Genomic DNA, 27,115 nt, shown 5'->3' on the forward strand with positions numbered 1-27,115 from the left:
GAATTAAAGCTAGAATAAGTCTGTTTTTAGGAGGCTGAGGGGTTGCTCTGGTACCCTTTTGAGTCAGAAAAATGGTCAAAACTCAGTTGTTATAAAAGAATTGGTCATTTTCTATGATGCTATACCGAAGGAAGAAAACGAAAGGTTCTGGTGGCATGGCTGGAATTTGTTCTTTGAGATAATGAAACCAAGCCACCTGAAGATATTTTTGTGCTCACCCAATATGGTTGCTGTGCAAAGTACACAGAGAGAATCGGTTACCTCGTGCTTAGTGCGCGGAACTCTGTTCTGTTCTAAGGAAAGAATCTCAACTCTCCCTTTGCTTCTTTCCACTGTGAGGTACCAATGGGTGACGAAAAGCTGCCAGGGAACGTAAATAATTTGTGAGAGATCTGGGTTGGAGTGGTAATGCTTTCAAGAGGATTGCACAGCGGGTATACACTGGTTTTCCTATGCTAAAAATACCGGGATAAGAGTCCACAAAGTGGGCTACTTTGCTTGTAAGAAGGAGCTAAGGTTGGATTGGATTTGAAGGGTAAGATTCTGGGAATACTCCAGAATGTTTATGTCGCGGGAAGAGTAAAATGACTGAAATGAAGAAATACTGTTTTTTTTTTTTTTTTTTTTTTTTTTTTTTTTTTGCAGATGGTGCGCTGAAATGTTTCTCCATGATAGAAGCCTAAACGGTGCTAAATGGTGATCCTTTGTTTGCATCTTTGCATAACTACGATGTCGCGACAAAATACTTGATTACATAGAATTCGGATCAAACGGTCTGATTGCAAACCCTGGTAAAATGTTTTGAATTTATTGAATTTCGCTCGAAAAATACAGTTTTGGTTTCGCACCCCATAGTAGTTAAAAAATTTCATCATGCAATTCTCAAACCAGGACTGTCGTTTCTCATTCCTTTATATGACCTCTAAACATTAGTTACTCATTTATAAAGTTTGCTTTTTTACCTTTGGTAATCACGGTTTTCCTTTCACCTGGTGTATCTGAAATCAAAGCAGGTTCCTCTGAATTCAAAATTAAACGCAAGGTTACTTTGTAGTTTAACAATCAGTCTCTTACCATTCAGGAAACCTGAAGACACAGAATAACCTGCTATGATCCAGCATCCTATGCAAGGGGCTATATTTGTAATTAGTCGATGACACGAATTAAGCACCAGTCCTAACAGTGTACGTAGGCCATTTGGGTCCTGAGTAGAGTCTATGTTTACGTAAAACATTAATTTGATGTGCACCAGTAACACTCGCAGATCCCAACGAAATTTTCTTTGTAAAGTTTTCCTAAGAATCAATGTTTATTTAATTGTCATGTGTAGAAGAAAGATTCTTGACTACGTTGTAAATATTGTGTTTTTTTTATCCCCACAGAGATCTATTTTTATTTTACCCATACATCTTGAAATACAACCGCTATATATATATTACTAACATTCGAAATGTATCTGACTTTATCACTGAAGAAACGATTTGACGCGAAAATCTGTTTGCTATCTCAAAAGCTATGTACTTCAGATTCAAAGGGAGCATTTTTAGAAAATATCAGTGTCAGAAATCTATTGAAAGGTGTATTCTGTAGCGTAAATTTGCAAGATCCTTTAACATTGCTTCCCTTACACCAAAAAAAAAAACATGGTTTGAATAGAATGGTTACTGTGTTACTCTAATAAGATTCAGCAGAGGGCAACAGACAATAACAGCAACAACCAAAACCCAAAATATGGCACCGATGATGTAGACCCGATCTATAAGGTCCTCAAGCAACCCACCGTCTATTTCGACAAAGTAGCGATATTTTAGCACTGTCATTGCGGGCGTGAGTATAACGATGCAGTACAGAAATCCCGAAAATACAGCTGTACATGCCCGCAAATAGAATGCTTCGCATGTATCGATTCGGCTCCACCTGTAAAAGCTTGAGATGCCCTTCCAAAGAGAAGTGAGCGCAATCGCAGCAAAAGTTAACCAGATGGCTGCCGTGCCCCGGCTTAACCTACTTTCAAGCTGCTTCACGTCAGGACAAAGGCCTGAAACCTTACAGAACCAGCAAACCAAGCCTTGCTGGCCTTGTTGAAGAGAATACAGCTCTGCTGAAATTGTAGACATTGGTATGTCTTGCAGCAGGCTGGCAGCGATGAGAAAGTACACCTTCATCTTTACCAAAGTCTCTTGGGTGTTGGCGTTAAATCGCCGACTATTAAAAGATAGTTGGAGCGTGTACAACCAAGCTAGCAAATGCAAAGTGAAGATACAAGCAGACACGGCAAGGAAGAAACAATATACGTATATCACAGATGAGAAATGATTTATCTCGTTGCTGATCTTCTCTCTTGCCCATTGCACGCTAACACAGAGGTCTGGAACTGTATTGTTCATTGCGGAAACGTTGGGATATTTTTCGTACTTTTCGACCTCATTAAGAACGCTAAGAGATTCATTTAAAACCCACGAGTTACTGAATAAGTTGAATCCCTGCAGGAGCATAAAGATAATAAATTCTGAAAGTAATCCCCTGTTGACTCCAGCAACTCTTAATTTATTTGCAGATTTTCCTCGCGCAGGATTTGGTCTTCTACTTCCTCGCTTCTTCTTTCCTTTACTGGATTTATCACTTTTGAGCTTTCTCTCCTGTCGTTTCTGGAGGACGTCAGTGGCCACAGCTTCTGCGTACTCCCTGCTCGTAACTACCGCAAATCGTACAGTCTTGGACATTTCTAAAATGTAAATGTACAATGTTTGTAAACCGAACAGAATCTCAATGTAAAAACGATGTAGCTGTACAGCGACCGTTACATTCCCATATAACCTTCCCTTCCAGCGCCACTGGTTTAGTTACTCTTCACCTTGCTCCGTTGAGACGTCGTAGATTATTGCCACGCAAAGCTTGCACGCGATGCCAAGACAATCCTGAGCAAAGAGAGATGTTGACTTTGGATGGCACTTCTACCTGTTGAAGACCACATCTAATCATACAAATGTTGAGTTTCAAACGAATTTTCCTCTGACGTGGTCCAGCGCTCGAAATAATTTTTTCAGTAGTAGCAGATGGAGCACCTGACGTCTATACACCAATAGTTTCCTGATCGTTTTGTAGCAAGATCTAGAGTCTCAGTACCATGCCAAGCGACGCAATTTCCAAAGTACAATCTAGTTACGGCAAATCTCTTCGTAAGCAAATCAACTGGACATGATGTTGCAAGAGTTACGTTAAGCAAAAACTTTACTCGGTTTTGGCTAAGGTTGATAACTTTCCGAATATTTCCAAAAGCAGATCTGTTCCTTTTCATATTTAATTCATGTTAAGCTGTTGCGGGGCGTAATATCCCCTCCCATTTCTGACATGTGGCGGGTGGTGTATTCGATGGCAGCCTGCTCGATGAATATCATTGGTTAAACCGGTTTGGAATTCAAATGAACAATTGTAAAGTGATGTTACTTGCCAGTGCATCCTTGTATTTATTTAAGACTGCTGTTTTATTTTGAATATCTTATTAAACCGATACGTGTTCAGAGTCAACCTTCAGTACCTCGGATTTTCAAAAGTAAATCAGTCTTGTCAAGCAAAACTTCTCTTAAAAATGTGTTCGAGGGAAAAAAAACTGGTCCGTGGTAGAGGGATTCACAATCTTCTGTTGGGTATATGAGGTTTTCTCCGTTCCCACCTTCATCCCGACACAAGCGCAACTTTGCAACTTCTTCAGGAGTGTGAAAAGTGTGGCGTAACCCAGGTGATGCTTTCAATCCTTTTAGTCAACAGTACATAATCCTACTAGCGATTTTGATACTCTTTCAACTGGTCAACTGATCAAAATTTGGAAAACCGTCAGTTAAGAGAAGCTGTTCGGATACAACCTAAAGTTCTGGGCCCAGTTGTAGAATGGGCGGATAACGCTATCCAACAGATAAATTGCTATCCAGTGGACAAGTGATAGCAAATCGTACTGTGCTATCCACTGGATAAGGATTTATCCACTAGATAACGTTGTCGAACCTTCGAACAACAGGGGCCTGAAGACCGGCGTAAGAAAGTTACGGTATTAGTTCAGTGCTATCAGTTCTTGGAAGTCAATGTCCCAACGTAACGGTTAAATTCGGGTCCGGCTGAAATTGAAGATTTTTCAATGTCCTAAATTGCGACACTGAATAAATATATTTACGAGATGAAAATCAAAATCAAGCAATAAATCTATTTAATTTTCACAAGTTCTTAGACAGAGAGCATTCCTAATCATCGCTTAAAGAAAGGAGAATCCAGCCTCTCCGCTTAAGCACGAAGGCGCGCTATGAAAGGAGCCTTAGGTCCCACTGGACCATTTGTCAATCAATCGTCGTGTGATATAGAACTCTTAGAGTCAAGTCAGCTTGAGCTACAGCTACTCCAAAGCAGTGAGCAGCGGGCGCATTCCTCAAAATTGTTTTTTGTCATCATCACAATACAAGAATTTTTGAGATTTGTATTTCCTTTCTCCAATGGAAACTGTCTTTATTTGTGGCGGTAAATTTGAGATCGAAGTAGGGGGTTCGCACGTTACCTCATGCCACCATGCTGGTGGAAGTAAACAATAGATATCAGTAGCTCCTTTTGTTCGTCTACCAGCATTTGAATTTAACCCGCACACGTCAACGGTGAGTGACAAATGAGCCGAGGTCTTCCCAGGGAAGACTTCCTTATATAGCGCGCCTTCGTGTTTAAATAACTAAAATGATTATTTGAGCTGGCATTTTACAAAAGCTTACTGGACGGCTGGTTGTTTGCATCGACACGACCAAAATATTTAAAATCATTATCACTTTGTCGGGCATTGTAGCGCATTTTTAGTTCAAGTTTAATTTATTCGCCACAGGAATGGCCGGAGAAAGGAACAGAACTTTCGTTCCAATTGACACCTAACCCCTTTATTACCCACCCATCCCACCCCGGGGAGGACATCCGTCACACATTAATCTCGTGTGTGGGAAATTAACGTCTCCTACCCCAACCCTGCAGGAGACGGGACCTCCATTTGTCGTCCCTATTTGAGAAGACTAGAAAGTCTAACCATTTGAAGATATTATTACAAAGGCAGCACTTTCTTCTCAGTTAATTAAAGACCCTGAGTGTTGGTCCGGCCGGATTTGAACTCACGACCTCCCGCACAACAGTCCGGCGCTCTACCAATTGAGCTAACCGGGAGGCGGTTGAGGGCTGAAATGGAGATTTTGGCGAGCTAAAATAAATTTCAGCCAGTTCGCATCACTTGAGAGACTGTTTTGTTGACTTTTTAGTGTCTATTTTATTAATGCGCTCCAAATTGATAACAATGATAGTAATGATACACTTGAAACTCTTGGGCCCTTTTAACAGCCATTTCAACCCTCGCCTAGCTGCTCGGGCTAAAATGACTTGAATCGGGCTCATAATATATCTATGCCCGCGAACATACATGTAAACTTTATTTTATCAAACACAAAATAACAACTATTATATATATATATATAACTTGTCTAAATATGCACAGAAACAAGGTAATCTATGACTTCAATTTAAAATCTCTACATACAGGGCGCGGGTATCTTACAATGGCCTTACGCTAAACTAAATGTTTACAAAGAGACGTGGTGAATCTTTCAGTTAATTTTAGAATTTACAAAGCTGCATGTTGATTATTTGCACTTTTAGACGCATGAGGCTTTAAAAATCAAGTCAAATCTTTAAATGTTGCTTCCGGCTATCATGAGTCAATTGTTACTGGTTCATTTAAAAAATACTAACCAATGCAAATAAAAGGAAACAAACTATTCTTTTGACTTGATTACCCTTGATTTTTTTTAGTTAACTACTCCTTTTTTTAACGGCAGACTTTCAGTTAAAAAGTTATTTGACAGTCACCCACATATAGAGCAATTTACATCAACTCCGTTAAACTGAAAGACTTTCGAGTATGATCTCTGGTTTCAAGTTCACGGACTCTTGAAAATAAAAAATCAAAATAAACAAAAAACATAGCTCTCTTCTTGTACATGTTCATGCCTAAGTTAGTCTTCTATACATTTATACAAGATATTATCTACTACTTGTTATAAACTACGCGTAATAAATGCTCTGCTATACAAAGGAAATCAGAAGCATAACATTACATTCATATCATCTCTACATGTACAGAGCATGGGACCAAAAATAGAATAACTGACTAAAAGATTAGAAAATATATGGCATCTAAACTCCACTGAGACAAGGAAACAAACAAACAAAAAATGAGTATTTAAAATGATCTTGTCTGAGTTCAGAGAGGCTATCCATAAGACTAAAAAACGAGAAATGCACTCTCTAGATAGTATAATAATCCTTTAAACCCCACAAGTGACCAATGTGCAATTTCTCCTCACCATAGCAGTACAAAATCAACCAAAGAGGTAATGAGAAGATAGAAACACATCAACGAGAGGATGTTATTTGAATTAACCTTTGAACTCCCAGAAGTGATTGACATGTAACTTCTTGCCGTGATATCCTTACATCATCCGGCAAACAGGTCATGAGAATACTCAAACTTATCAGGTAGAAGTTGTTGTCTTGATCTACCCCTGGCAACACCAAATTATTGTAACTAGTATACGATGAATTTCTGTAGCAGTTAGAAGGGAGAATTAACAATCAGACCTTGCAAATTTTAGGGGTTACTGCCAAATTTTCTGGGCTATAATTAACCGGAATGGGTAGCAGACACAGAGGAGAATTTTAACTGGTATCTTGGGAGTCCAAGGGTTACAGGGGAATAAAATAAAAAGAAGATCCACTACCCTAAGTTAGGAAATGGTTTGAGCCTGAGTGTAACAATAAATTGTTTGGTCTGAACACTTGCAGGAGGGGAAGCCTGGACAGCTGCTAAAAAAAAAACCCTGACCAGACAACATTATTGGAGTCAACTAAAGATGAGTGATATTTCAAAAACCTGACAAGAAGTCATCGCTGGAGTCAACATTACTGATGATGAATTCCATTCAGGCTGTAAAAATATCCTATCTGTCCTTAATTTCCAGGGCTGTCAGGTAACCTCACTGGCACAAAAAGAATCTACCATCAAATGTCCTAAAACTGGCAATTGCTGCAAATCTCACCAGAGTAAAACATTGTATGGAAAAATATGTGCACAAGAGCCCTACAAGAGACCCTTACACCTTGTCCCAAAATTGGACTGACATGTTAACCTTCAAGACCACATCCATGACTGGACAGGGATACCAAACCACTATAATTCACATTTTTGCAGTGCCATCTTCAATACAGGTAACTTCATACTACATAACTACACTCTTAGAATCTCCAAGTTGTTGTTGTAGCAGATGCCGATCCAGTCTGGCTGTGTGCTCGCCCACTGAATTTGATTTATCTCTCCATCTGCAGTGTAAGCTAAAATGGGATCTTCAATGGCTCGTGGCATCTGTTGAATGTCCCAGATCAACGCTTGATGGTCATCACCTTCAGGAGAGAATCAAAGCAGTTACCAATCCCATAACATGGAAGCTATGTATGGTTCATATAATATGACAGACAAGTAACTGGAAGTATACCATGTACTCAGTTGTCCTGCCAGCCAGGCAGACAGAATTTCAATTAGTTAGTTATTCAGTCAGTCAGACAGGCCATCTGCCTGTCTGTCTGCCAAAGAGTTGGCCAAACAGTCACATAAGGACACAAAAAGGTTTCCAATGTTTCCTTGCACAGGATGTTTCTGTTTTTCTCAACTGCTCCCTGATAATCAAAACCTACATGTAGACTTCATCAGTGCCACCACACATGATGGTGTATACCAGTTAAATATTCATTTACTGCATTTATTTACTGCAAATAACCCAGAAACTGACCTGCTGTACAGATATGACAAGAAGAATGTGGAGCCCATGCAATTCCATTTACACAGGCCCTGTGGTTGTTTAACCTTGCCACTGGTGTGCAGGGTACTCTAACATCTAATATTATCACCTATGGCAGATAGAAGTCAGTATCGAAAGTAAGATTTGTGGAACTGCACGTATGTCATTTTTAGAATTATGGAGAATATAATTATTCTACTATTGGTATTAATAGTGTAAAAGGACCAAGGAGATATTTTTTTTTGTATATGAAATTCAGCCCAGGTTTTTCTACATGCCCAAAATACCACCTACATACAATTTAAATGAAGTTTCTTTACGTTAATATACATGCATGATGCATGTCCAAAAATTAGAGCTGCGCTTCATAGCCACATCTTCAAACAGAACTACCTTTTGAAAAAGGATGAATAATCACAACAGGTGAACATGAAAACCAAAAGAAATACAACAGTACCTGTAATGCAAGTAAAGCTGATTCTTGCACACATCACCCAACTACGGTACCTAAGGGTAATAATTTAATTTCCTAATATTTCCTTTTATTAATTTACAGACTGTACACTGTCAACAAACCTCCATTGCATCCAAAGAGAACGTTGCTAAATAGTTAGGATCCTGTTTGTTCCATGATAATCTTAGCAAGGGACTGTGTTGTGGATCTTCATAAATTATTGTAGAGTGTTCTAGGTGCCTGTGAGAAAATCAGGTTAATTATGAAAACTATTGTATCACCTGAAAACTTGACATGTACCAGGAAAATAAAAAGGAAATTAGTGTTTGTCTTGTAATGGGCAGGGGACAAAGAGTTCCAATAAGGAATCAAACAATAGATCTTTGAATTCCATGTTTTGACAGCTCACTATCTTAGCTACAGAGAACTCTGTGGTAAGCAGTAGGCCATTTCTACAGTGTATGTTGTGTATTAATGTATAAATGAAATGCATTTTGCATTTACCAGTCCTGTAATCTCCATTCACAAAACTGAAATTAAGGTTTGTTAATAGGCAACCAAAATATATCGGTGTCTATCATTCGTGAAACTTACACTGTTTCCACAAAGTTAGGAGTAATTCACAGTACAAAATATTTCACTACATTAATTCCAAATAAAATTTCTTGTGAGATTTAAATATACATACTGTATGTTCCTACAATGTCTAAATCAAGACATACACTATACACATCTACCATTCTGTATGTTTCATAAGAAAACACAAACACACACCTTAGATCAAACATCCTAACTGAGCCATCAGCTCCCACAGAGGCAAACATGTCCCTTCCTCCCCCTGCACGACTAAAAGCAATGTCATATACCTAGAAAATGAAAGAAAACATGTTACATGTAGATAAGCTCAGTTACCGAGATCAGAATTCCTTACAGAATGGTACTGAATAGTAGAGCTGAATTTCTTTTCTGAACTTGCTAAAAATGGACTACTCCAAGTCAACACAAATTCCTTTTGATAAAGGTAAAATTATAACAGATGTGTTATTTCCTCAGGATCTTTGATTCACAGCATAACCGTAAGTACCTCTTTATCATGTGCAATGAGTTGAGTCTTGACATGTCCTGACACCATGTTTACCCTTCCAAGAACTTGACCAGTCTGTGACAAACAAGGCAAAAAAAACAACAGGAAAAACAGTGACTTTGAAGACATACAGTGTACAACATGCCATGCTAAGCTGAATTACTCAACTCATGGCATCTGTGCAAATCAGGAAGAGGGACTAGCATGCGACCCATCTTTTTTCTATACATACAGCTGGCCCCAGTTGTTCGAACGTTGGATGACACCACCCACTGGATAAATCTGTATCTGGTGGAGAGTGCAGTATGTTTTGCTATCACTAATCTACTGAATTGCAATTTATCTGTTGGATAAATGCTCTTTAAAACTGGGCCCAGTAGAGTAAAACATCCTGAGAATATTTTTGATCAAGTCTTTTCCAATTAAATTGTAGCAATTTACAATAAATGGTTTTAAACCCTGAGGTAACATTCAATTGTGTAGTCTGATTGGGAATTCCCAAGGAAGCTTGTTGTTGATAATGATGAATGACTTTTAGACAGCCTTGGTGGAAGTTAATATCAGAGTTGAGAACAGGCATTATCACCTCACAGCATCAGTCCTATTGTGCATACACAAGTGAGCCACCACCATACCTCCAGTCCCCATATGGTGCATGTTGTATCAATACTTGATGTCCCTAATAAATTTGGATCCACCTCATTCCAGTCAAAAGATGTCAAAGGAGCACAAAAATCAGAGTTCTTATTCTGCTTATAAAATAAAATAAAACACGACAAATAATTAGCATCCATTGCTCAAGCTTCAGCAAACTACTGTGCTCTCTTCATAGAAACAACATCAGTTACTTGCATTTAATTAAGGTTAAGACTGAGGCAAAGTAGTTGACTTGGTCCCTAAGAGACTAAGTCTTCACAATATTTAGCAATAGCTGAGTTAAATATTTGTGTAATCATTCATATAATTTATTTATGTTCCTGATCACTTTCTGAAATCTCTCTCTGACAGCTTAGGGAGGCAATCTCTCATACTACATGGAAAAGCATGAAAACAATGCGCATAACCAAAATATTGGTGTAGCTACACTTGTAGGTAGTGCTGTACATGTAAGTAGTTATCTACAGGTTAAACTGCTCGCTTTTAGTCAATGAAAACGAAGCAAGATGCATCAGATACATGAAACATTATCATAACATTATTTTATCAAAACAATCAACATGTGTTCTTTTATATTCTTCATTGTATCAGACAACCAATGCTTAGAATCTTTCTTTATGCCAAGTGTTGTCCTGAGATTTTTTAGTAACCAGCTACATGTACAAAACAAAACACTAGCTAGGAAAGATTAAAAATTTTTCATAGATCCCCACATGTTTGAAACTTCTGTGTGTTTTCTAATTCAAGAGGCTGACACTACATAAATGATAAACCAACAAAAACGTGCATGGTTTGGTACTTTTGGAGAACACTTACATGAATGCAATGACCAAATACTTTGTCCACTACATGAAGGGTACTTCATAAAACCAATAAAAAATACTCAGAACTCTTACATTATTCAGAAGACATTCCAGGCGCACTTCAGAATCACTGACTCTCCATACTCTAAGATAGTCTCCAGATGTTGCAACTAAATCAGGATAGCCACCTTTCTGTTGTATAAATAAATTTTTTATACAAAGTCATACATTGCATAATGATGTAGAGAAGACTCATATTCACTTGCAACTGAAAAAGTGTTGTATTTTGATAGGACTTTTGGGTCAAAATGATTTCACGCTAGTTTGATACATAAATGAATACAACTTGGTGCCGAGAAGATTTCAGGGTTCGTACACTTTTTCAGGCCAAAGATTCAAGGACTTTTCAAGGACTTTCCAGGACCCTACTTAGAAATTTCAAGGACTTTTTGTAATGACAATTTTACCTCAAAACCAAGAAAAATGTTTCTGTTAACATCTATGTTTTGGGTTTACTGATGGTGCAAAACAAAAGCAGATATTTTTCGATGTTGTTCAATAAAAAATCAAGGACTTTCAAGGACCCAAAATGAAATTCAAGTACTTTCAAGGCCTTGAAATCAGCCTCCTGAAATTCAAGGGTTTTCAAAGGTTTTCAAGACACGTAGGAACCCTGAGATTATAAATGAAATAAAGAAAAATGCAATCAAACCAGTTAGGAAAGGTTAAAACTTATTTCAGATCATGATTGTGATCAAGGCCTTACTTCTTCTAAACAGTCCATTACAAAATGTGTACTTTGAAGAGTATGTATGATGTCGAAACATTTTCAAAACATTGTTCAAAATTCAGGGAAATGCACTGCTTCTGTGTGTAACGCTAATGGAAAGCATTCAGGTGGTCACACAGAGATCTAACAATGCCTGTTAGGTACAGTGACCGTCTCCACCTCTATGGAAAAAGGTCATTTACAGATGATGTATTAACATTTTCTATCAACATCTAAAGGTACAGATACGAAAGAGTTTGATAAGATCTTTGATCTTTTCATCAATGACAAGAAAAGCATACAGGAACAGATCATAGTGATCACATTGTAGAGATTAGATCTAGATAGGTGTATTACAAACCGAACAGAATAAATAATAAAATCTCTGTTTTGTGACTGAATTCTTAAAAAAAATTTTAACACCAGCATCCAAGAGACAAAATGCGTTAATTTGTTGACTATATGAGGGAACAAAGAACTCAATAATGTGCGCAATCATCTGAATTGAAAGCGTAGAGGTAATGAATTTTAAATGCGAAACGCGAAGTAATTAAAAACTGGCAAATGGTTGTGGATTCATCGCGATCATTTGATTCACAAGGCCGGCGCCAAGCTGCATACCAGCTGTGCTTCGGTCAAGTAACAACTTTTATCAAAAAATTTAACGAAAAGACTCTGCGCACGAACTCAAAATATACGAGTCCATGCCACCAGCTAAGCACCTACTAAAATTTTCAGCAAAAGAACGAAAAAAGAGAACTGAAACCAAACGGTAAATTTCAATCTTACACTGTCAGGTATCCAAATGATTTTCGTTGTCGGGTAAGGATGGTCGAAAGTCGCTCGAACAACAAACTCCGCCGTCTCTTCGTCAAGGTAAATTATCTGAACCTAGCAAAGAAATGAAAAAATCGATCAGTTGAGAAGAAACTCTAAAAACAGACACTGATCACTCGCAAGCTCACTTTGTTGTTGTATTCCTCGACGAAGCTTCCCAGAGCAAGCCGAAATCGCTTATCGGGTCTTACACTCCAATTCATGCCGTAAATCGTCCATGGCGCATCATATTTGTATATTTCTTTTCTCTTCGTTGAGACACCTGTTGCAGTCGCGATCATGGCCATGGCGAAGGCAAAAATTCAAACCCAAAATACACCGGACAGCAAGCTAGCGGAGATAAACAAAAGCAGTCAAACTCGGCGAAATACAAATGGCGGCTGAACTAACCTCGTTCTGACACCCGATCCAGTCTAGCGCGTCTAGCTCAAATTCGCATGCATTTAGAGATCTCATACTATGGTGGCCGAGAACTGCCATTAAAAATATTCAAATTTATAGGAATTATTTTTGTTATTTTTTTTTTAATTTCCATTTATTTCTCATTTTTCTTTTTAAAATAAAAGCAAGTGAAAGTAAAATGCAAAATAGAAATAAAATGAAACCAAAGATAAATGAAATCAAATCAAAATTAAATACTACCCGGGCGAGCGCTGCCACTAGTTTTTTTTTTTTTTTTTTTTTTTCGCAGTCGGAAAAAAAAATTTGTTCGTGGCCGAACGCTGCCACATGGCCGAAGGCTGCCAAACAAACCCAGAATGCACTACCATCAAAAAGTTCATGAGAAGCAATTTCTGGGTCGAATAATTCATACCCATGTCTTTGTATGTCCAGCAGCATGAGTTTTTTGCCTGACTTTTCATAACAAAAATGGGTTAGACATTGAGCCTTCTGACCCATAACATCTGTTTCCTCGACACAACAATCACCAGTATTGTTTAAGTACTTGGTAAACTGTCCATCAATAATCTCCTCCACAGTCACAAATTCTCCTTTATCATCTTCACCGTAGTAGATCTTTCTATACCTCAGGACCTCTCCAAATGCATGTTTTCCAATGATTTTTTGTTCCAACTGGCGAGCAAAATTCCTTGCAAGAAGATGCATCTGAACCGCCTTTTAGGTGTGTTGTTGGACAGTTTGCCCAATGTCATTTATTCCCTTTACAGCATCAGGAAGGTATCTTTTAATTACCCAGGTAGTCCCCTTGAACTGTGGGTGCTTTGTGGTTGCTTTGTATGCATTGCGAAACCCACCGTGAGCAAACGGCTCTTATTCTTCGTTGAATTCGACAGTTATTATTATACAGCTCCTTTCCTTTAATTAATTTATGCGTTGTATTTCCTGCATCACGCTTCTTCCCTCTTTTCGCGGTCACTTTCTCTTTTAAGTTTTTCCACGCGGCATCCGTCATACTAGAATCTTGAAAGGCATCCTACAAAGAATTCTGGGTCTGTTTGGCAACCCCCGGCCATGTGGCAGCGTTCGGCTACGAAAAAAATTTTTTTTTTCCGACCGCGAAAAAAAAAAACAAAAAAAAAAAAAACTAGTGGCAGCGCTCGGTCGGGTAGTATTTAATTTTGATTTGATTTCATTTATTTTTGGTTTCACTTTATTTCTATTTTACATTTTACTTTCACTTGCTTTTATTTTAAAAAGAAATGAGAAATAAATCGAAATCAAAAAAAAAAATAACAAAAGTAATCCCTATAAATTTGAATATTCTTAATGGCAGTTCTCGGCCACCATAGAGATCCATTTAGAGCCCAGACGAGCCCAGACTTAGTTGGTTTGTTGTCAGCGGAGTTAATGACTAAACACATACCTTTATACTGTAACAGTCATATAATGGTTTGATGAACTCTCTTGTATTATTCGAGTGAAATAGGTAATCTTGGCGGATAAAGGCCACTTGCACCAGGAAAAGCATTTTTTTGACGTAATAGAAACAAGAGTTTTGGAGACACAAAGAGTAAAAATTCTATAAATTTTATGCTGTTAACTGTTAAGTTTGAACACGTTCACAGTAACACTCTCCACTTAGGATTGTAAATGGATACCGAGGAAGTGTTAAGGAAACACGATATCATTATTTCCTCGATTAATTGCGATGGACTAGCGTCAGAGCCTGGCGAGTTTACAGGAAGGGGTGGGGGTGGGGGTGGGGGTGGGGGGTGGAGGAACGGAATTACCGGAAGGTTAGCATTACTCTTCTTTCATAACTGTATTTTTATTTAATGATTGGTGTTAATCAGTCTTTTTGACTTCGTAACATCTTATAAAAACATCCTAGATTTCGTTCGCTTTTAAGACCAGGGCCTAGTTGTTGAAGGGCGGTAAACGCTATCCAACGAATAAGTTACTATCCAGTGGATGAGTGCTGACAAAACGTTCTGCGCCATCCAACCTAAAGAGATTTATTCACTCTTCGAATAACCGGGGCCAAATATGCTCAAGTATTTGTCGTTGCTGACTTATCATACCAAAAGTCATGAATATCAAATAATTTTACATTGATATAATATTCAGAAACTTTCGTCCCATTACTAAAGGACAATTTGGTTAGTTACCTCAAAAATTGCAGGACGAGACCATTACTATTTAATCCAGGTCTACGGTGAGTCTTTGCAACACATGTGAAGCAAAAAAAGCTGCCATTAGAGGCTCTTCGGCCTAAAGAAAAGCTGAATAATCTAGAATTTCAAAACAGTTAGTAGACTAGGTAATCCTCTATGATGAAACAGTCCCGTTATAGCTTTTGACTAACTCAGCAAAGTAGCTTCCTCTCTTGTTCAGAAGCACACCAGGTTTATCAAACTCGACGACACGGCCACGATCTATGACCATCACCCTGTCATAGTCGATAATCGATTCCAGCCTATGAGCAATGGTCAGCACTGTGACGTCCTTCAATTTGGTTCGTATGACTTCTTGAATCAAACGATCTGTCTTAAAGTCGACATTAGCAGTTACTTCATCGAGGATGACGATTTTGTTCTTTTGTAACAGAACACGTGCGAGACACAGAAGCTGCCTCTCACCAACACTCAAGTTGCTTCCAGATTCTGTAAGTCTGTACTGAAGTTGTCCAGGCAACAGTTGTACCCATTGCTTCATTTGGACATCTTCCAAAGCGTTCCATATCTCATGGTCTTCGAATTTCTTGAAAGGATCCATGTTGTCTCTTACGCTTCCCGCATATAGAAAAGGATATTGAGTTATCACTGAAAATGTTCGCCTAACATCTTGAATATTTAGTGTTTCCAGATCTATTCCATCCACCATTACCTTTCAAAAAAAAAAACAAAACAAAACAAAATCTTAAATCAGAGATATCCGATGATTTTGATAGATATTAATTCACTACTGGCTCATCACACTTCAACTTATTTTAGTCTGAACTTATCCAGTGAAACTGTAAGATTGGGCAACTCCGGAGTAAGATAAAGATTAAGGCTTATTCTATGTTGACATAATCTACAAACTATCAATAATGTTCAATTTCAGGACTCCAAGGACCTACCTACATTTTATAGTTCTTAGGCCCCCCGAGCAATGATGTTGTTTGAATTTTAATTTACGTCTAAAGACATACCATTCCATCTGGTTGGGGCATCCTGAACAGAGCTGCTACAACGGAAGACTTTCCTGATCCAGTTCTCCCTACCAGACCAACCTTCTCTTTATCCTTGATATCAACAGTAATATCCCTCAAAGCACGATGGCTTCCTTCAGTATATCTCAAGGACAAGTCTTTGAAGCTTATGTTTCCTTTAGTCGGCCATAAATCTGGATGTTCGTTCTGGGTGGAATATCCAGGTTCTGAAGCTATTTGAGTGAATGTTGCCACCCTCTCTACGGTTGTCATGAGGTTTTCTGTCTCTGACGTCAACTGCACACCAAATTGAGCCGCATCTAAGGTTTCTAATACATAAACTAGGGACATTCCTGCCAGGGCTGATAAAAATAGTAACATCAGTGTGGCTGTAGGTTTGCTGTCAGTTCATAACACCAACAAATGGATCATTTGTGTATACAATACCTGGTATTTGTGTAACAAGAACAGCTCCTGCTGCTACCAGTGCGACGAGCAAACTACAGAGCAATTCTAAACGGACGCCCAGCCACTTGCTAGACCCCAACACCATTATAACCGCAGGCGTGTTTTGATCTTGGTATCTAAAAAAGTTTGAAAAGCTACATTAAATTTCAGTGCAAATAATACATATTTCTCATTTATTTATGCATTTATTAGCAATATTTAACCAGGCTGGCCCAATTCAGCTGCAAGCTGGTTTGAATGGGGAATGGTTACTTAGTTAGTTATAACTTGGTATTTTCCGGTGGAAAAAACGTAACTGCACAGCTCACCTCTTTCAAACTTAAGCTTCCTGTCTGATCAGAGCAAACGTAAAACCCTATCTATTTATTATGAAGCTTTGGACCCGTTCAATATTAAAGCACCCAACATTTTTTTTGTGCGAGCAAAATGAAATTGGTGACCCCAGTATTCAATGAATGAATGAATGACCTTGAAGGGAAAAGTGCTTCACTTATATTCTTGAAACACTCTATACCGAGGAAGGCTACGAATTTCTTGATTGAAGCCAAAGGTACATATGATAACTTTCTATTTTGTCATCTACCTGGGATTGTAATTTTCATTTTTTTGTCAATAGTATATATGCAGAATAATTACTCAGACTTACCTAAATAGATCCTGCAGAAAAATTTTCTCCATGTCAGACGATCGTATTACTTCCAGGCCGGCAATTGTATCTGATATGTGTGAATATACCGGACTGCATTTTATGGCCTCTAACCTCTTTAGTTCTCTTGATGTCTTTAGATAATACCTCGCGTAGTAAAAGAAGAGTAGTATCAAGGGGGTGATACCAATAACCAGCCAGTAATTAGTTGCTGCTGGCAGTAAAGTAGCACCCAAGGAAAACAAGCATAGCTGGACTGCCAGAAGGAACTGTGGAGGCAATGTGTCGTCCATACAACCGACGTCCTTAGAGAAGCGGTTGAGGATGCGCCCGACTGGGTTGGTGTCGAAGAAAAAAACTGGAGCCTTAATAATTGCTGTAAACATCTTGTCATGAAGCTTCTCTGATGCTCGTAAAAGGGTAGAGAGGAATAAAAAAGAAATTATAGTGGACAAAATAAGGGTGCCGATTACTAATGACCCGTAAATGCCAAGTGTAGTGAGGTCTCTTTGCTGGTCATCAGACATACTGGCAATTCGAGACAACCACCAGTATGGAGATATCGAAACAACTGAAATGAAATAGAAAAATGAATGAGTTGATTCTTCTGGAAATCAATCAAGCAGCCGATATACATCAGCGGACCGACTTGCCAACCAATCAGGCAGTCGGTCGTTCTGTCGGTCAGTTCATCGGTTAACGACGTACGCAAGCAAGCAAGCAAGCAAGCAAGCAAGCAAGCAAGCAAGCAAGCAAGCAAGCAAGCAAGCAAGCAAGCAAGCAAGCAAGCAAGCAAGCAAGCCTACGAATGACTGAAATATCTCAGTGCAAAACAATTAACAGATATGGGTGGCTAAATGTGTCATTTGAAACATTGCCAGCTTTTCCTCAAACAAAAGACTCGTCTCTCTTAATAGAACCATATCCTAGATTTCTTACAATTAAGCGACCTAATATAGCTAGATATAATACATGAGTGCAAAAAAAAAATGGCGTAAATTTTACCTTGAACAAACAACACAAGAACGAACAGACACATCAGTAGCGCAGCTGGGAGAGCAGATCGGAAATATTGCCAATAGAGAGTCCACGATACTTTTCCCATCATTCTGTCCTCTCCCCCTTCGTCTAAGCCATCTCCAACCTCTTCCATAGTAGGGAGACCAAGTGAAGTTTCTGTTCGACGCCTGCGTATAGGAATGGACATTTTTAAAGACTCTTTCCTCTGATATCCTTTCCCAACGAATGCAGTCTTGGACAACATGTTGTTATTTAGCAGGTCAACATACTTTCCTTGGCACTCAATGCTTCCTCGTTCCATGACAACAGTGTAGTCATTGCTCTCTAAAAACTGGTGTTGGTGAGTCACCAAAACGCAGATTTTTTCAGAGAGCAAGCCACGCAAGCACTTTCTGAAAATGTGCTTTCCCACTTGGATATCAACGGCACTAAGAGGATCATCAAGCAAGTAGATGTCTCTGTCTGCATATAGTGCACGGGCCAAACAAATACGAGCACTCTGTCCTCCACTAAGACTAACTCCACGTTGCCCAATGTGTGTCAAGTCACCTTTCGAGAACTGCTCGAGGTCTTTGTGCAAACTACACGCTTCAAGAATTCCTTGATATCTTAGCTCATCAAGTGGTTTGCCAAAGGTAATGTTATGCTGTATCGTTCCAGAGAAAACACACGGAAGTTGGGGCACGTATGCAATGCTCCCAGAATGTCGAATTTCGCCACTATTGCAAGGTAGTTCACCGAGTATTGCCTGCAGGAGAGAAGATTTCCCACAACCCACGGGACCTGTGATGGTGATGAATTGATTGTTATAGATATTAATTGAGACACTACGCAATGTATCTGGTTTATCTTTCTGATTCCAGCTGCAAGAGATGTTTTTCAACGAGATCCAAGATTCTGTTCGAGATCGTTCTAAGCAAGCTCTTTCAATGTTCTCTTTCTTGGGAATAGTGCAGAAGCTTGTGAACTCATTAAATGTGAAATTTTCTCCTTGGAAGTGTTTTTGATCAAACGTAGGACTACCATCTGACTTCAATTGGATGTCATTCTCACGAAGACCAGGAAAGGAACTTAGCTCTAAGAATTTCTGTATCCTGTCAAATGACACTTTAGCGTCAGCCAGCAAATGAAGCGTTTCCCCCATGGAAACAGAAACAGAGAACTTTATAACATTCAAAGTTGACATCAACGTGAAAATTTGAAAGGCCGTCAGATGGTTGTTGGTAAGAAGTAGTGTTGTCATGGAGATAAACCCAGCAATAGGGGTATTGGTAAAGTACAAAGCATCAAAACTTGACAGAATGGCTCCTCTCCAGCGAATAATACCGATCTCATTCCTGAAAAAAGTGGATAATGTTTAAAATGATGGACAGTTCTTGCCTTTTTTCCCTCAGAAATACTGAGCCTAAACATTACCAATATCTGTTATTGGAGTCGTAAGTTTATCGTAGTGCTGTAGATAGAAGTAAAAATAAAGCAGATTTATCTATCTTTTCTGAAAATCGTTTTACAATGATAGCTTAAAGTTAACGCATGATTATTTAGGGAGTTACAATTAGAGAGGTAGAGATGCTAGAGTTAAAAACTGTTTTTAATTAAACTGTACATAATATAAACGGGCTGAATTAAATCAAATGTGTGTCAAGATAGGGACAGTTCATAAGAAATCGCAAGCCAAAGTAGCATCTGAAGCTGAAAGAAGAATTAGTCGTTGTTAATGATTCTTTTCTATTTTCGGCGCTTGTTTGCTAAAAATTACATTTACTTACGTTCTCAAGTTCCTGATGAGATCTCTGAAGTTCCATTCCCAAGCGTGAATTTTGATTGAACGAATACCAGCCATGACTTCGTTCAAAATCTCAAGACGTCTATCCGTCACAGATGCAGCATCTTCTCTTAGATGGCCCGCTTTCTTGGATAGCACTGATATGTATATGATTACTATCAAGAAAAAACCTGCTCCCACGAGGGCCTGCCATCCAATCAAAAACCAGAGAAGTACCCCGGATGATAGAATTTCTATCGGGGCAAACACGAAAAACAACATACTCCAAACAGCGTCCTGTAAGCGATTGGCATCATTTGAGACCAAGTTGATCGTTTGACCAGATGCGATTTCATTGAAAGAACGCCTATTTAACTTGAGAATCTGTAAAAAGTAAAGGGTACTGAGTGTTTCCCTATGTTTCAATGAAACATTCTCAATTTTTTTGTCATGCAAATTCCTCTTTGTAACAGGAGTAAGACACTTTGAATCACATGGGTTGTAAGAACTTTTGATATAATCTCCTAATTTCCCACTGACTTCACTGATATTCATACCTTCTTGTAGATTAATCCAATAGCAGAAACCTTGAGCTGCAGAGCGAATATTCCAGCCAGGAAAAACGAATGGTGGTGTGACATTCCCTTCACAACCGTAAGGAACGAGATGGCAACAACCTGAAGTATGGTAGAGCTTTGATTCACATCAGCATTCTCTGATAAACTGGAGAGAAAAAGCCAAACCATAATAGGAAGTAGGATATTAGATAAAGAATGTGTAAGTTTGACAGCCACCAACTTCAGGTATTTCTTCAGGGAGAACATCTTAAACGCGACCCTCCAAAGACAGGGTTGTTTATTCCTGCGAGTGCAGATGGCAGATTCTTTAAGCCATTCTGCTTCAAGCTTGTCAACAAGTGTCTCTGTCTTTAATTCTTCTTGAAGGGGAAGCAGGTCCTCGTCTTGCAGAGGGCGTTGGTAGCCGAGTTTCAAGGTATCATTCATCCACCAGAAAAATAGCAGAGAAAATATGTGTGCTCTCTCCAAGGGACTCTGATTCTTTCTGGTCGATGTCTCGGTGTTCATGTCAATCTTCCTTTACCTGTAAATTAAACAGTCATACTCTAGAATCTTGAAAAGCAAAGTAATATTCAGAACATTAATTCTTGGAATGGGATGGGATGTAATTCAAATGGAATGTTTCAAAAGGAAACTACCCAAAAATTTAAATTACCAGTTAAGAGGCTATCCATGAGAAAACCATGCAATAGGTGCTACACTGCACATCGCAGAATTAGCTCAAACTTTCCACATAGGCATAACTTAGTGAAGTATTGGTAGATATGGTATTAGTTTTGTTCAAGCTTCTTTCTTTTCTTGTTTTCAGAGAGGGTACCCTTGAACAGCCAAATTTACACTGAAATAAGTTAAAATTTTGTGTTTTTTTCAATGACAATACTTCTGGCAAATTGTACAGTAATCCAGGTGAAACAAAATTCTCACAAACTAATAAGTATGCACTCTTAAACAATGACAACATAATTAGTGTGACTCTTCTTTATTACATTTTCCATAGCATTATTAAACATGACATTTACTGGGAGTAGGTAATGCCGAGACTACTAAAATAGAGACAACTAATTACTTTATATTAAGAACTATATTGGGCTTCTCGAAGTCTGTGTCGTACGACTTCCTCCTCAAGTTGGCCGACATTAAGTCCTTGGAGAATCGTAGGCAATTCCAATCGTTAGTTATGTTATATAAGTGCTTGTATGATAAGGGAGCACCTTATATAAGTGACTTTTTTAATTTTAGAAATGTACCGTATAGTTTACGTGGGCTCAGTACAAGGCTAGATTTACTTCCTTTTAATCATGAGTTTTTACATCGGTCATTTTCATTTTTAGCAAGTAAACTTTGGAATGCGCTACCCCCTAAACTCAGAGAATCTCAAGATATTGTTTCATTCAAGTGTTCTCTTAAAGCCCACATGGCTTAGCGGTAGTGATTGTAAATATTGTTAATATCGTAAATTTTTGTTGATAGCTCTTGTCTATGATCTTCGATCCTGTTTTTAGTTATTTAATAGATCTACTTATTATTTGTATTCTTACAGAGATTATGTTTTCTTTCTAATTGTACATACACGTACACGTTTTAACGAGAACTTCTGTACTTCTAGGTGTTACATGTTTAAATAAAGGATTGATTGATTGATTGATTGATATGCTAATGAGAAAAATTATGCAAATTTATTGAGTTTTCATAAAAAGGTTAAAAAGTTCTCGCAGAGCTTCAAGTAAAATGAAATACTTGATAATTTACGCAGAGGTATTGTCTTTTCCTCTGATATATAAAACTTCTGGGTATTGCAATAGTTTATGAGAAATACGGAGGTTTTACTGGTCACCATTTGCTTACCGATCGTCCTACCGACCATAGTTAGTAGAGGGGGACAACGCTCTGGCGCCAAAACTATAAAACACTAAGTGCAAATCACCGATCGTCCTACCGACTTAAGATAATACTACAATTCATGATGATTGGTTACATTTCTCGGGTACTTTTGAAAGAAATTGCAAGAAAACCTTCCCAATTCTAACCTTCTCTGTACATAATTTGTTATGTTTCTACGGGATCACATCTGCCATAAAACCGTCCAAAAGTGCACATTTCATTGCCGTTCACGAAGACTGAGTGGTGCGATAAAACACAGGCTGCGACTTGTTTCTCCGATTTGGTGTTGTTGAAAAGGCCAATACTCTAATTCCCATTTTTATATTTAAATTGACCACAGTTATCATTTTCTGGACATAAAGATTACGACAGAACGGCCACAACTCAACCACAGGCAGCCGAAGCTCACTACTAGAAAAGCGGACGTGACTCTTAACGTGTTGCGCAACGTTTTATATTTATAAAGGTTTGTATGGGATGTTATCGGTTTGCCTTAAAAGAGAGAAAAAATGTCTTGTTTTGAAATAAAATGGGCTTACCTTATTGCTTTGTTGTTTTCTTTGTTGATTCCGAACGTCTCAGGCCATTTTGAAGCGTTTTCGGCGAGTTAGCGCTATGTTGGTGTTCAACTACTAAAAGAAAGACAAGGCCGGAAACCTATTTTAGAAGTGTCCGTCGCCCGAAGCAAATAATTTCGCCAAAAAATTACCACCAGTCTCGATTCCTCCAGAAAATCAAAGCAGAGATGTTGCAGTTTCATTTCCATTCACTCGATTCCCAATTCCTCCCACAGATCTTTCACTAGCGATGCTTTTATCTCCAGATCGATCGGCTTTCCAATTTCGAATTTGGCTCCTTGAAGCATATGCGGTGCGTTGACCGATCGCACAGTATGTTGGGTAACAAAAATAAGCCCTGCGAGGGTAGCCAGCGACCTGCAGTCGACAAACAAACCAGTTAGCTCCCCTTGTCCCCTCGAGAGGTTTTGTCAAGACCGCATTGTTTTGATCGACCAATCAACATCGAATGGAAACGTTGCGCAACACGTTAAGAGTCACGTCCGCTTTTCTTGTAGTGAGCTTGGGCTGCCTGTGACTCAACCACAACTCTTTCACTATTCATCTGCTATATTTCCTTGTGCGCCTGCAATGAAAAACTGACCTGCGGTAATAAAATTGGCTGTGTAATCAACGGGAAGTGTTCTTTTGCTTGATGTGTTGATGGTTTGCTTTGATGCCATTTACAAATTTCGTATTTTTGCTTTGTCTGGCAGAGTGTAAGCTTTTTTAAATCTAATTTATAGCCTTATAAGGTGATATAAAGAGCTGTTCGTTGTATACAATAAGAGCCAAGACATCTTCCAATACCACATAACTTGGAAAGAAATAGATCTGAAAATTGGTTGCAGAGCCCCGTGTGCGAAGACGGAACGAAATTTAAGTCTAAAACAAAAAGTTTTCAAAAAAGTTTGTTGTTATTCTCATGAAGTGCCCTTGGAGAGCAGGCGTGATAACGGGCATTGGTAACAGGTATCGCCGCTCTAGTGCGTATTAGCTCCGCCCCATCTTTTCCTCAACGGTTTGAAAGTTCCTTCTATAAGTTCACAACTTGAAAAACTTTCTCTCGCATGGACTCTCGTTCTCCTCTCTCAACAAGGGCATCGAACATATCTTCTTCTTCTAACACAGTCTTCTTGTTTAAAGAAAGCTCCCCACTCTTAGCGACCGATGCGAGACGTGAAAAGTATGATGTAACTTGTTGCACGCTGAGCCAGTCTGTAGAAGAAAATAATTTTACGCCATCTGGTCCACGAAGTGACTTCAAGTTTAAGGCAACAACGGCAGGGTCGCTCTTATTTCCTGTCTCTTCTCCCTCAAGAAACCAAGTGACTTTGTGAAAATGAAATGATAATTTCAATCAGTCAAACAATCAATACTTTATTTACCCACGTAGCGTCAAGGACTCATAGAGCTCGTTCAAAATACGTACGTGCCTGTAAGATTAAGAATCTAAAAAACCTAATACATACTGTCAAACCCTAATTGATTAGAAATTAAAATAACTAACAATTAATATTAAAATTTAAGTTTGTACAGTAAAATTCAAAGTCACTTAATAATTTAATGAATATACCGTCGAACCTCCCGTAAACGGTCGCTCACAGGAATCAACAAACAGGGACCTCTTGCGAGAAGAGATCCCAACACGTATCCATTTGGAAGAACGAATTTCTGCGTGCGATTCCTACGTTTCGTATAAGTGTAGTTCCATGGCGGTTGTCACTAAAAAGATTCATTGCGTATAATCTGAGCAGCGTAGTACATACAGAGACAGACAAAGCCTCATGCATCATTTAGGATATGCCCACAGTCAGATCTACGATATGCCTGTAAAAATACCTCAAAATCTTCCTCTGGTTTTGTTATCACGGCTGTGACATGCCAAGAGAGGCCTTTCTTTCCAAACCACTCTCCTTGCGTTTCCGTATACTTCAAAGGAAGGAATTTCATAGCCCAATCCATGACGATTAAAGCTTGCTCTGGCGTCATATTGTTGAGGATATAATCTTTTGCTACGTCCTGATGTACTGCTCTTAAGATGTGGGCCTTCCAGTGCTCAATTTTGTCTAAAGCGTTACTAATGTCATGCTCTAGTTCCTCCTTTTCGTCTTCATATCTAAAAATTAAAATGAAAAAGCTGATGGTTTCCTTCTGTTATCAGAGGTGTAATTATATTTTCTTGAAGTTTTAGGACGACATCATTTGCTTGTCTTTGCACCGTACATTTTCCCTGATCTTTTGCTTAATGATGTAAACGCGGCATTGATTTCGAAGTTAAATAACTGTAGATATCAGTCACCTCAGCTAACCGTTTTCCAATTGCAAAAAAGGTGATAAAGATACGACAATTAGAAAACTTACTCTTCATGATTATGTAAGATTACATTATATATCTTCTCGTAATATCCTGTGAATAAATCTTTTTAAATGTGTAAAGTGAAGCGATTAGCGATAAATTGAACAATACAAAATATGTTTGACAATGAAAAACTGCGATAAAATATTATAAAGCATGACACGACGTTTCGACGTTTCCAGAACGTCATTATCAAGTAAACTAAAATAATAAAATCGAGCATATATATAATGAAGCGGTGAATAAATTACAAAACGTTAAATTCACCGCTTCATATATAATGAAGCGGTGAATAAATTACAAATTACGTCGGATATACGACGCGCCATCTGTTTCAACGCATTGCTGATCATCGATACTCTGCCATTGGTCGCCACCTGAGAGATGCCCATGGGAACATTGACTTACTCAATGAGAGCCAGTTTAGAATGCTTAAAAAATGCGGCACGAAATGGGATTGTCTTGTTTATGAAATGTTGTACATAAGAACAATAAGGCCCAATTTAAACACCCAGAGCGATTCCATTAGGGCTAAACTCTTTGTTTGACTTTTAACGTTTTGTAATTTATTCACCGCTTCATTATATATATGCTCGATTTTATTATTTTAGTTTACTTGATAATGACGTTCTGGAAACGTCGAAACGTCGTGTCATGCTTTATAATATTTTATCGCAGTTTTTCATTGTCAAATGTTTTACCAAATCTTTACTTATACAAAATATGTTAAGGGAGAAATATGTCTTCTTTCTTTGGTTTTAACTGCAGTTTAAATACCTGATTATTCTTTCCAAGTCGACGTAAACGACTTCTTATGAAGTAAGTTTAGATAATCGACGTTTTATCAGTAGTTTAGAAGGAAGAGGACTGAAGGAACATGGTATCAGTAATCGTTTACCTGAAGTGAAGGTCTCTTGATGACAATACCAGTTCTATTTCATCAAGAACATTCTGGATACTCTCGCAGCTTTGACATGATTTCGTGTGCTCATGCTCACAGTGATGATCTTCAGGGTCAGACAACGCAAATATCCGGCAATGATCAGCACACTGGCTTTCTTTAGTCGCGTGGATCTGGAAGTTTGTCTTAAGGTAGCTTTTACCAGCTTTCAAACGATCTTTAATTTCTTGAACCCAGGCTGAAATTTTACCTTTAAAAAGGCATACTAATGTTACCACTCATCTCTTCTTATTTACAACTATTTAAGATAAAGCCTCTCATACATGCTCAATTTCTTTAAGAGGCCAGGCGTTTTTTAAAATTGAACAAATACATGCTTTAAAAAAATGGTTCCGACAAACCTTAAAGAAGAAATAAAAAGTCAAAAAATTAAATCGGCCTAGGAGGCTGGGCGGTTTGAGTGTTAAAGGTGCACTGAAAATAGCATTACATAGAAACAAAATGGGAAGATACAGGCCTCTCGGGGACAAAACTTAGATTAATCTAAGCTAACCTAGCTTTCCTAGCTTGTTTACTACGTCTTCGAGTGTATCGAAGGCTTGCGATCCCTCTGTAGCGATGTTGTCAAGTCCTGCCAAAGATTTCTTTTGTGATGCTGCAAAAATCTATTCAATAATGACAATTTGTCATATTTTTCTCCTCGTGTTCATAATTCTCTGCTTTTCTCATTCAGAGCTTTTGCTCTTTAAAATCCACACCTTAATCTGCCTTAAGTAATTTTTAGTTAAGCAAGCCGGAGAAGTAGTTTAAACTGAGAAATATGATTCAATGAATATAATGATATCTTCGTGATATCTAAGCGAGATAACAGAATAA

At 38.4% G+C, this 27,115-nt stretch overlaps 3 protein-coding genes across 4 annotated transcripts; all 3 read right to left on the reverse strand.

The window, feature by feature from the left end:
- Positions 1-605: 605 nt before the first annotated feature.
- LOC111341648 (uncharacterized) lies at positions 606-3,318 on the reverse strand. Its single transcript, XM_022948619.2, has one exon. The coding sequence runs from the start codon at positions 2,721-2,723 to the stop codon at positions 1,662-1,664; it is 1,062 nt and encodes a 353-aa protein (XP_022804354.1). The 5' UTR covers positions 2,724-3,318; the 3' UTR covers positions 606-1,661.
- A 2,108-nt stretch (positions 3,319-5,426) lies between these two features.
- Positions 5,427-12,864, reverse strand: LOC111341649 (DDB1- and CUL4-associated factor 7). 2 transcript variants are annotated; one of them, XM_022948621.2, is made up of 9 exons: positions 12,598-12,864; positions 12,422-12,523; positions 10,957-11,055; positions 10,039-10,152; positions 9,404-9,478; positions 9,094-9,185; positions 8,442-8,559; positions 7,857-7,974; positions 5,427-7,470 (listed from the first exon to the last, which is right to left on the reverse strand). In XM_022948621.2, exons 1-9 carry the CDS (start codon positions 12,754-12,756, stop codon positions 7,298-7,300), a joined length of 1,050 nt encoding a protein of 349 aa, XP_022804356.1. In that variant the 5' UTR covers positions 12,757-12,864; the 3' UTR covers positions 5,427-7,297. The 2 variants fall into 2 exon arrangements, with proteins under 2 accessions (XP_022804356.1, XP_022804355.1); XM_022948620.2 differs by having other exon boundaries at positions 10,039-10,155.
- A 1,825-nt stretch (positions 12,865-14,689) lies between these two features.
- Positions 14,690-23,269, reverse strand: LOC111341645 (ATP-binding cassette sub-family C member 4). Its single transcript, XM_022948615.2, has 8 exons — positions 22,962-23,269; positions 20,521-21,064; positions 19,968-20,347; positions 18,184-19,535; positions 17,179-17,749; positions 16,512-16,648; positions 16,065-16,426; positions 14,690-15,757 (listed from the first exon to the last, which is right to left on the reverse strand). The coding sequence occupies exons 2-8, from the start codon at positions 21,046-21,048 to the stop codon at positions 15,200-15,202; spliced, it is 3,888 nt and encodes a 1,295-aa protein (XP_022804350.2). The 5' UTR covers positions 21,049-21,064; positions 22,962-23,269; the 3' UTR covers positions 14,690-15,199.
- Between the last annotated feature and the right edge of the window lie 3,846 nt (positions 23,270-27,115).

The sequence above is a fragment of the Stylophora pistillata genome, chromosome 3 (genome assembly GCF_964205215.1).
Source record: "Stylophora pistillata chromosome 3, jaStyPist1.2, whole genome shotgun sequence".
NCBI lineage: Eukaryota > Metazoa > Cnidaria > Anthozoa > Scleractinia > Pocilloporidae > Stylophora > Stylophora pistillata.

Coding starts and splice junctions, on each gene's coding strand:
- LOC111341648 (XM_022948619.2), bottom strand. CDS start 2,723: ATGTCCAAGACTGTACGATTTGCGGTAGTTACGAGCAGGGAGTACGCA.
- LOC111341649 (XM_022948620.2), bottom strand. CDS start 12,756: ATGGCCATGATCGCGACTGCAACAGGTGTCTCAACGAAGAGAAAAGAA. Junction 8,560..9,093: donor GTTAGGATGTTTGATCTAAG/GTGTGTGTTTGT, acceptor ATTTTCTCACAG/GCACCTAGAACACTCTACAA. Junction 7,471..7,856: donor TTGTCATATCTGTACAGCAG/GTCAGTTTCTGG, acceptor TCTCTCCTGAAG/GTGATGACCATCAAGCGTTG.
- LOC111341645 (XM_022948615.2), bottom strand. CDS start 21,048: ATGAACACCGAGACATCGACCAGAAAGAATCAGAGTCCCTTGGAGAGA. Junction 17,750..18,183: donor TCTTGTGTTGTTTGTTCAAG/GTAAAATTTACG, acceptor ATTTCATTTCAG/TTGTTTCGATATCTCCATAC. Junction 16,427..16,511: donor TCTTGTTACACAAATACCAG/GTATTGTATACA, acceptor TATTTTTATCAG/CCCTGGCAGGAATGTCCCTA.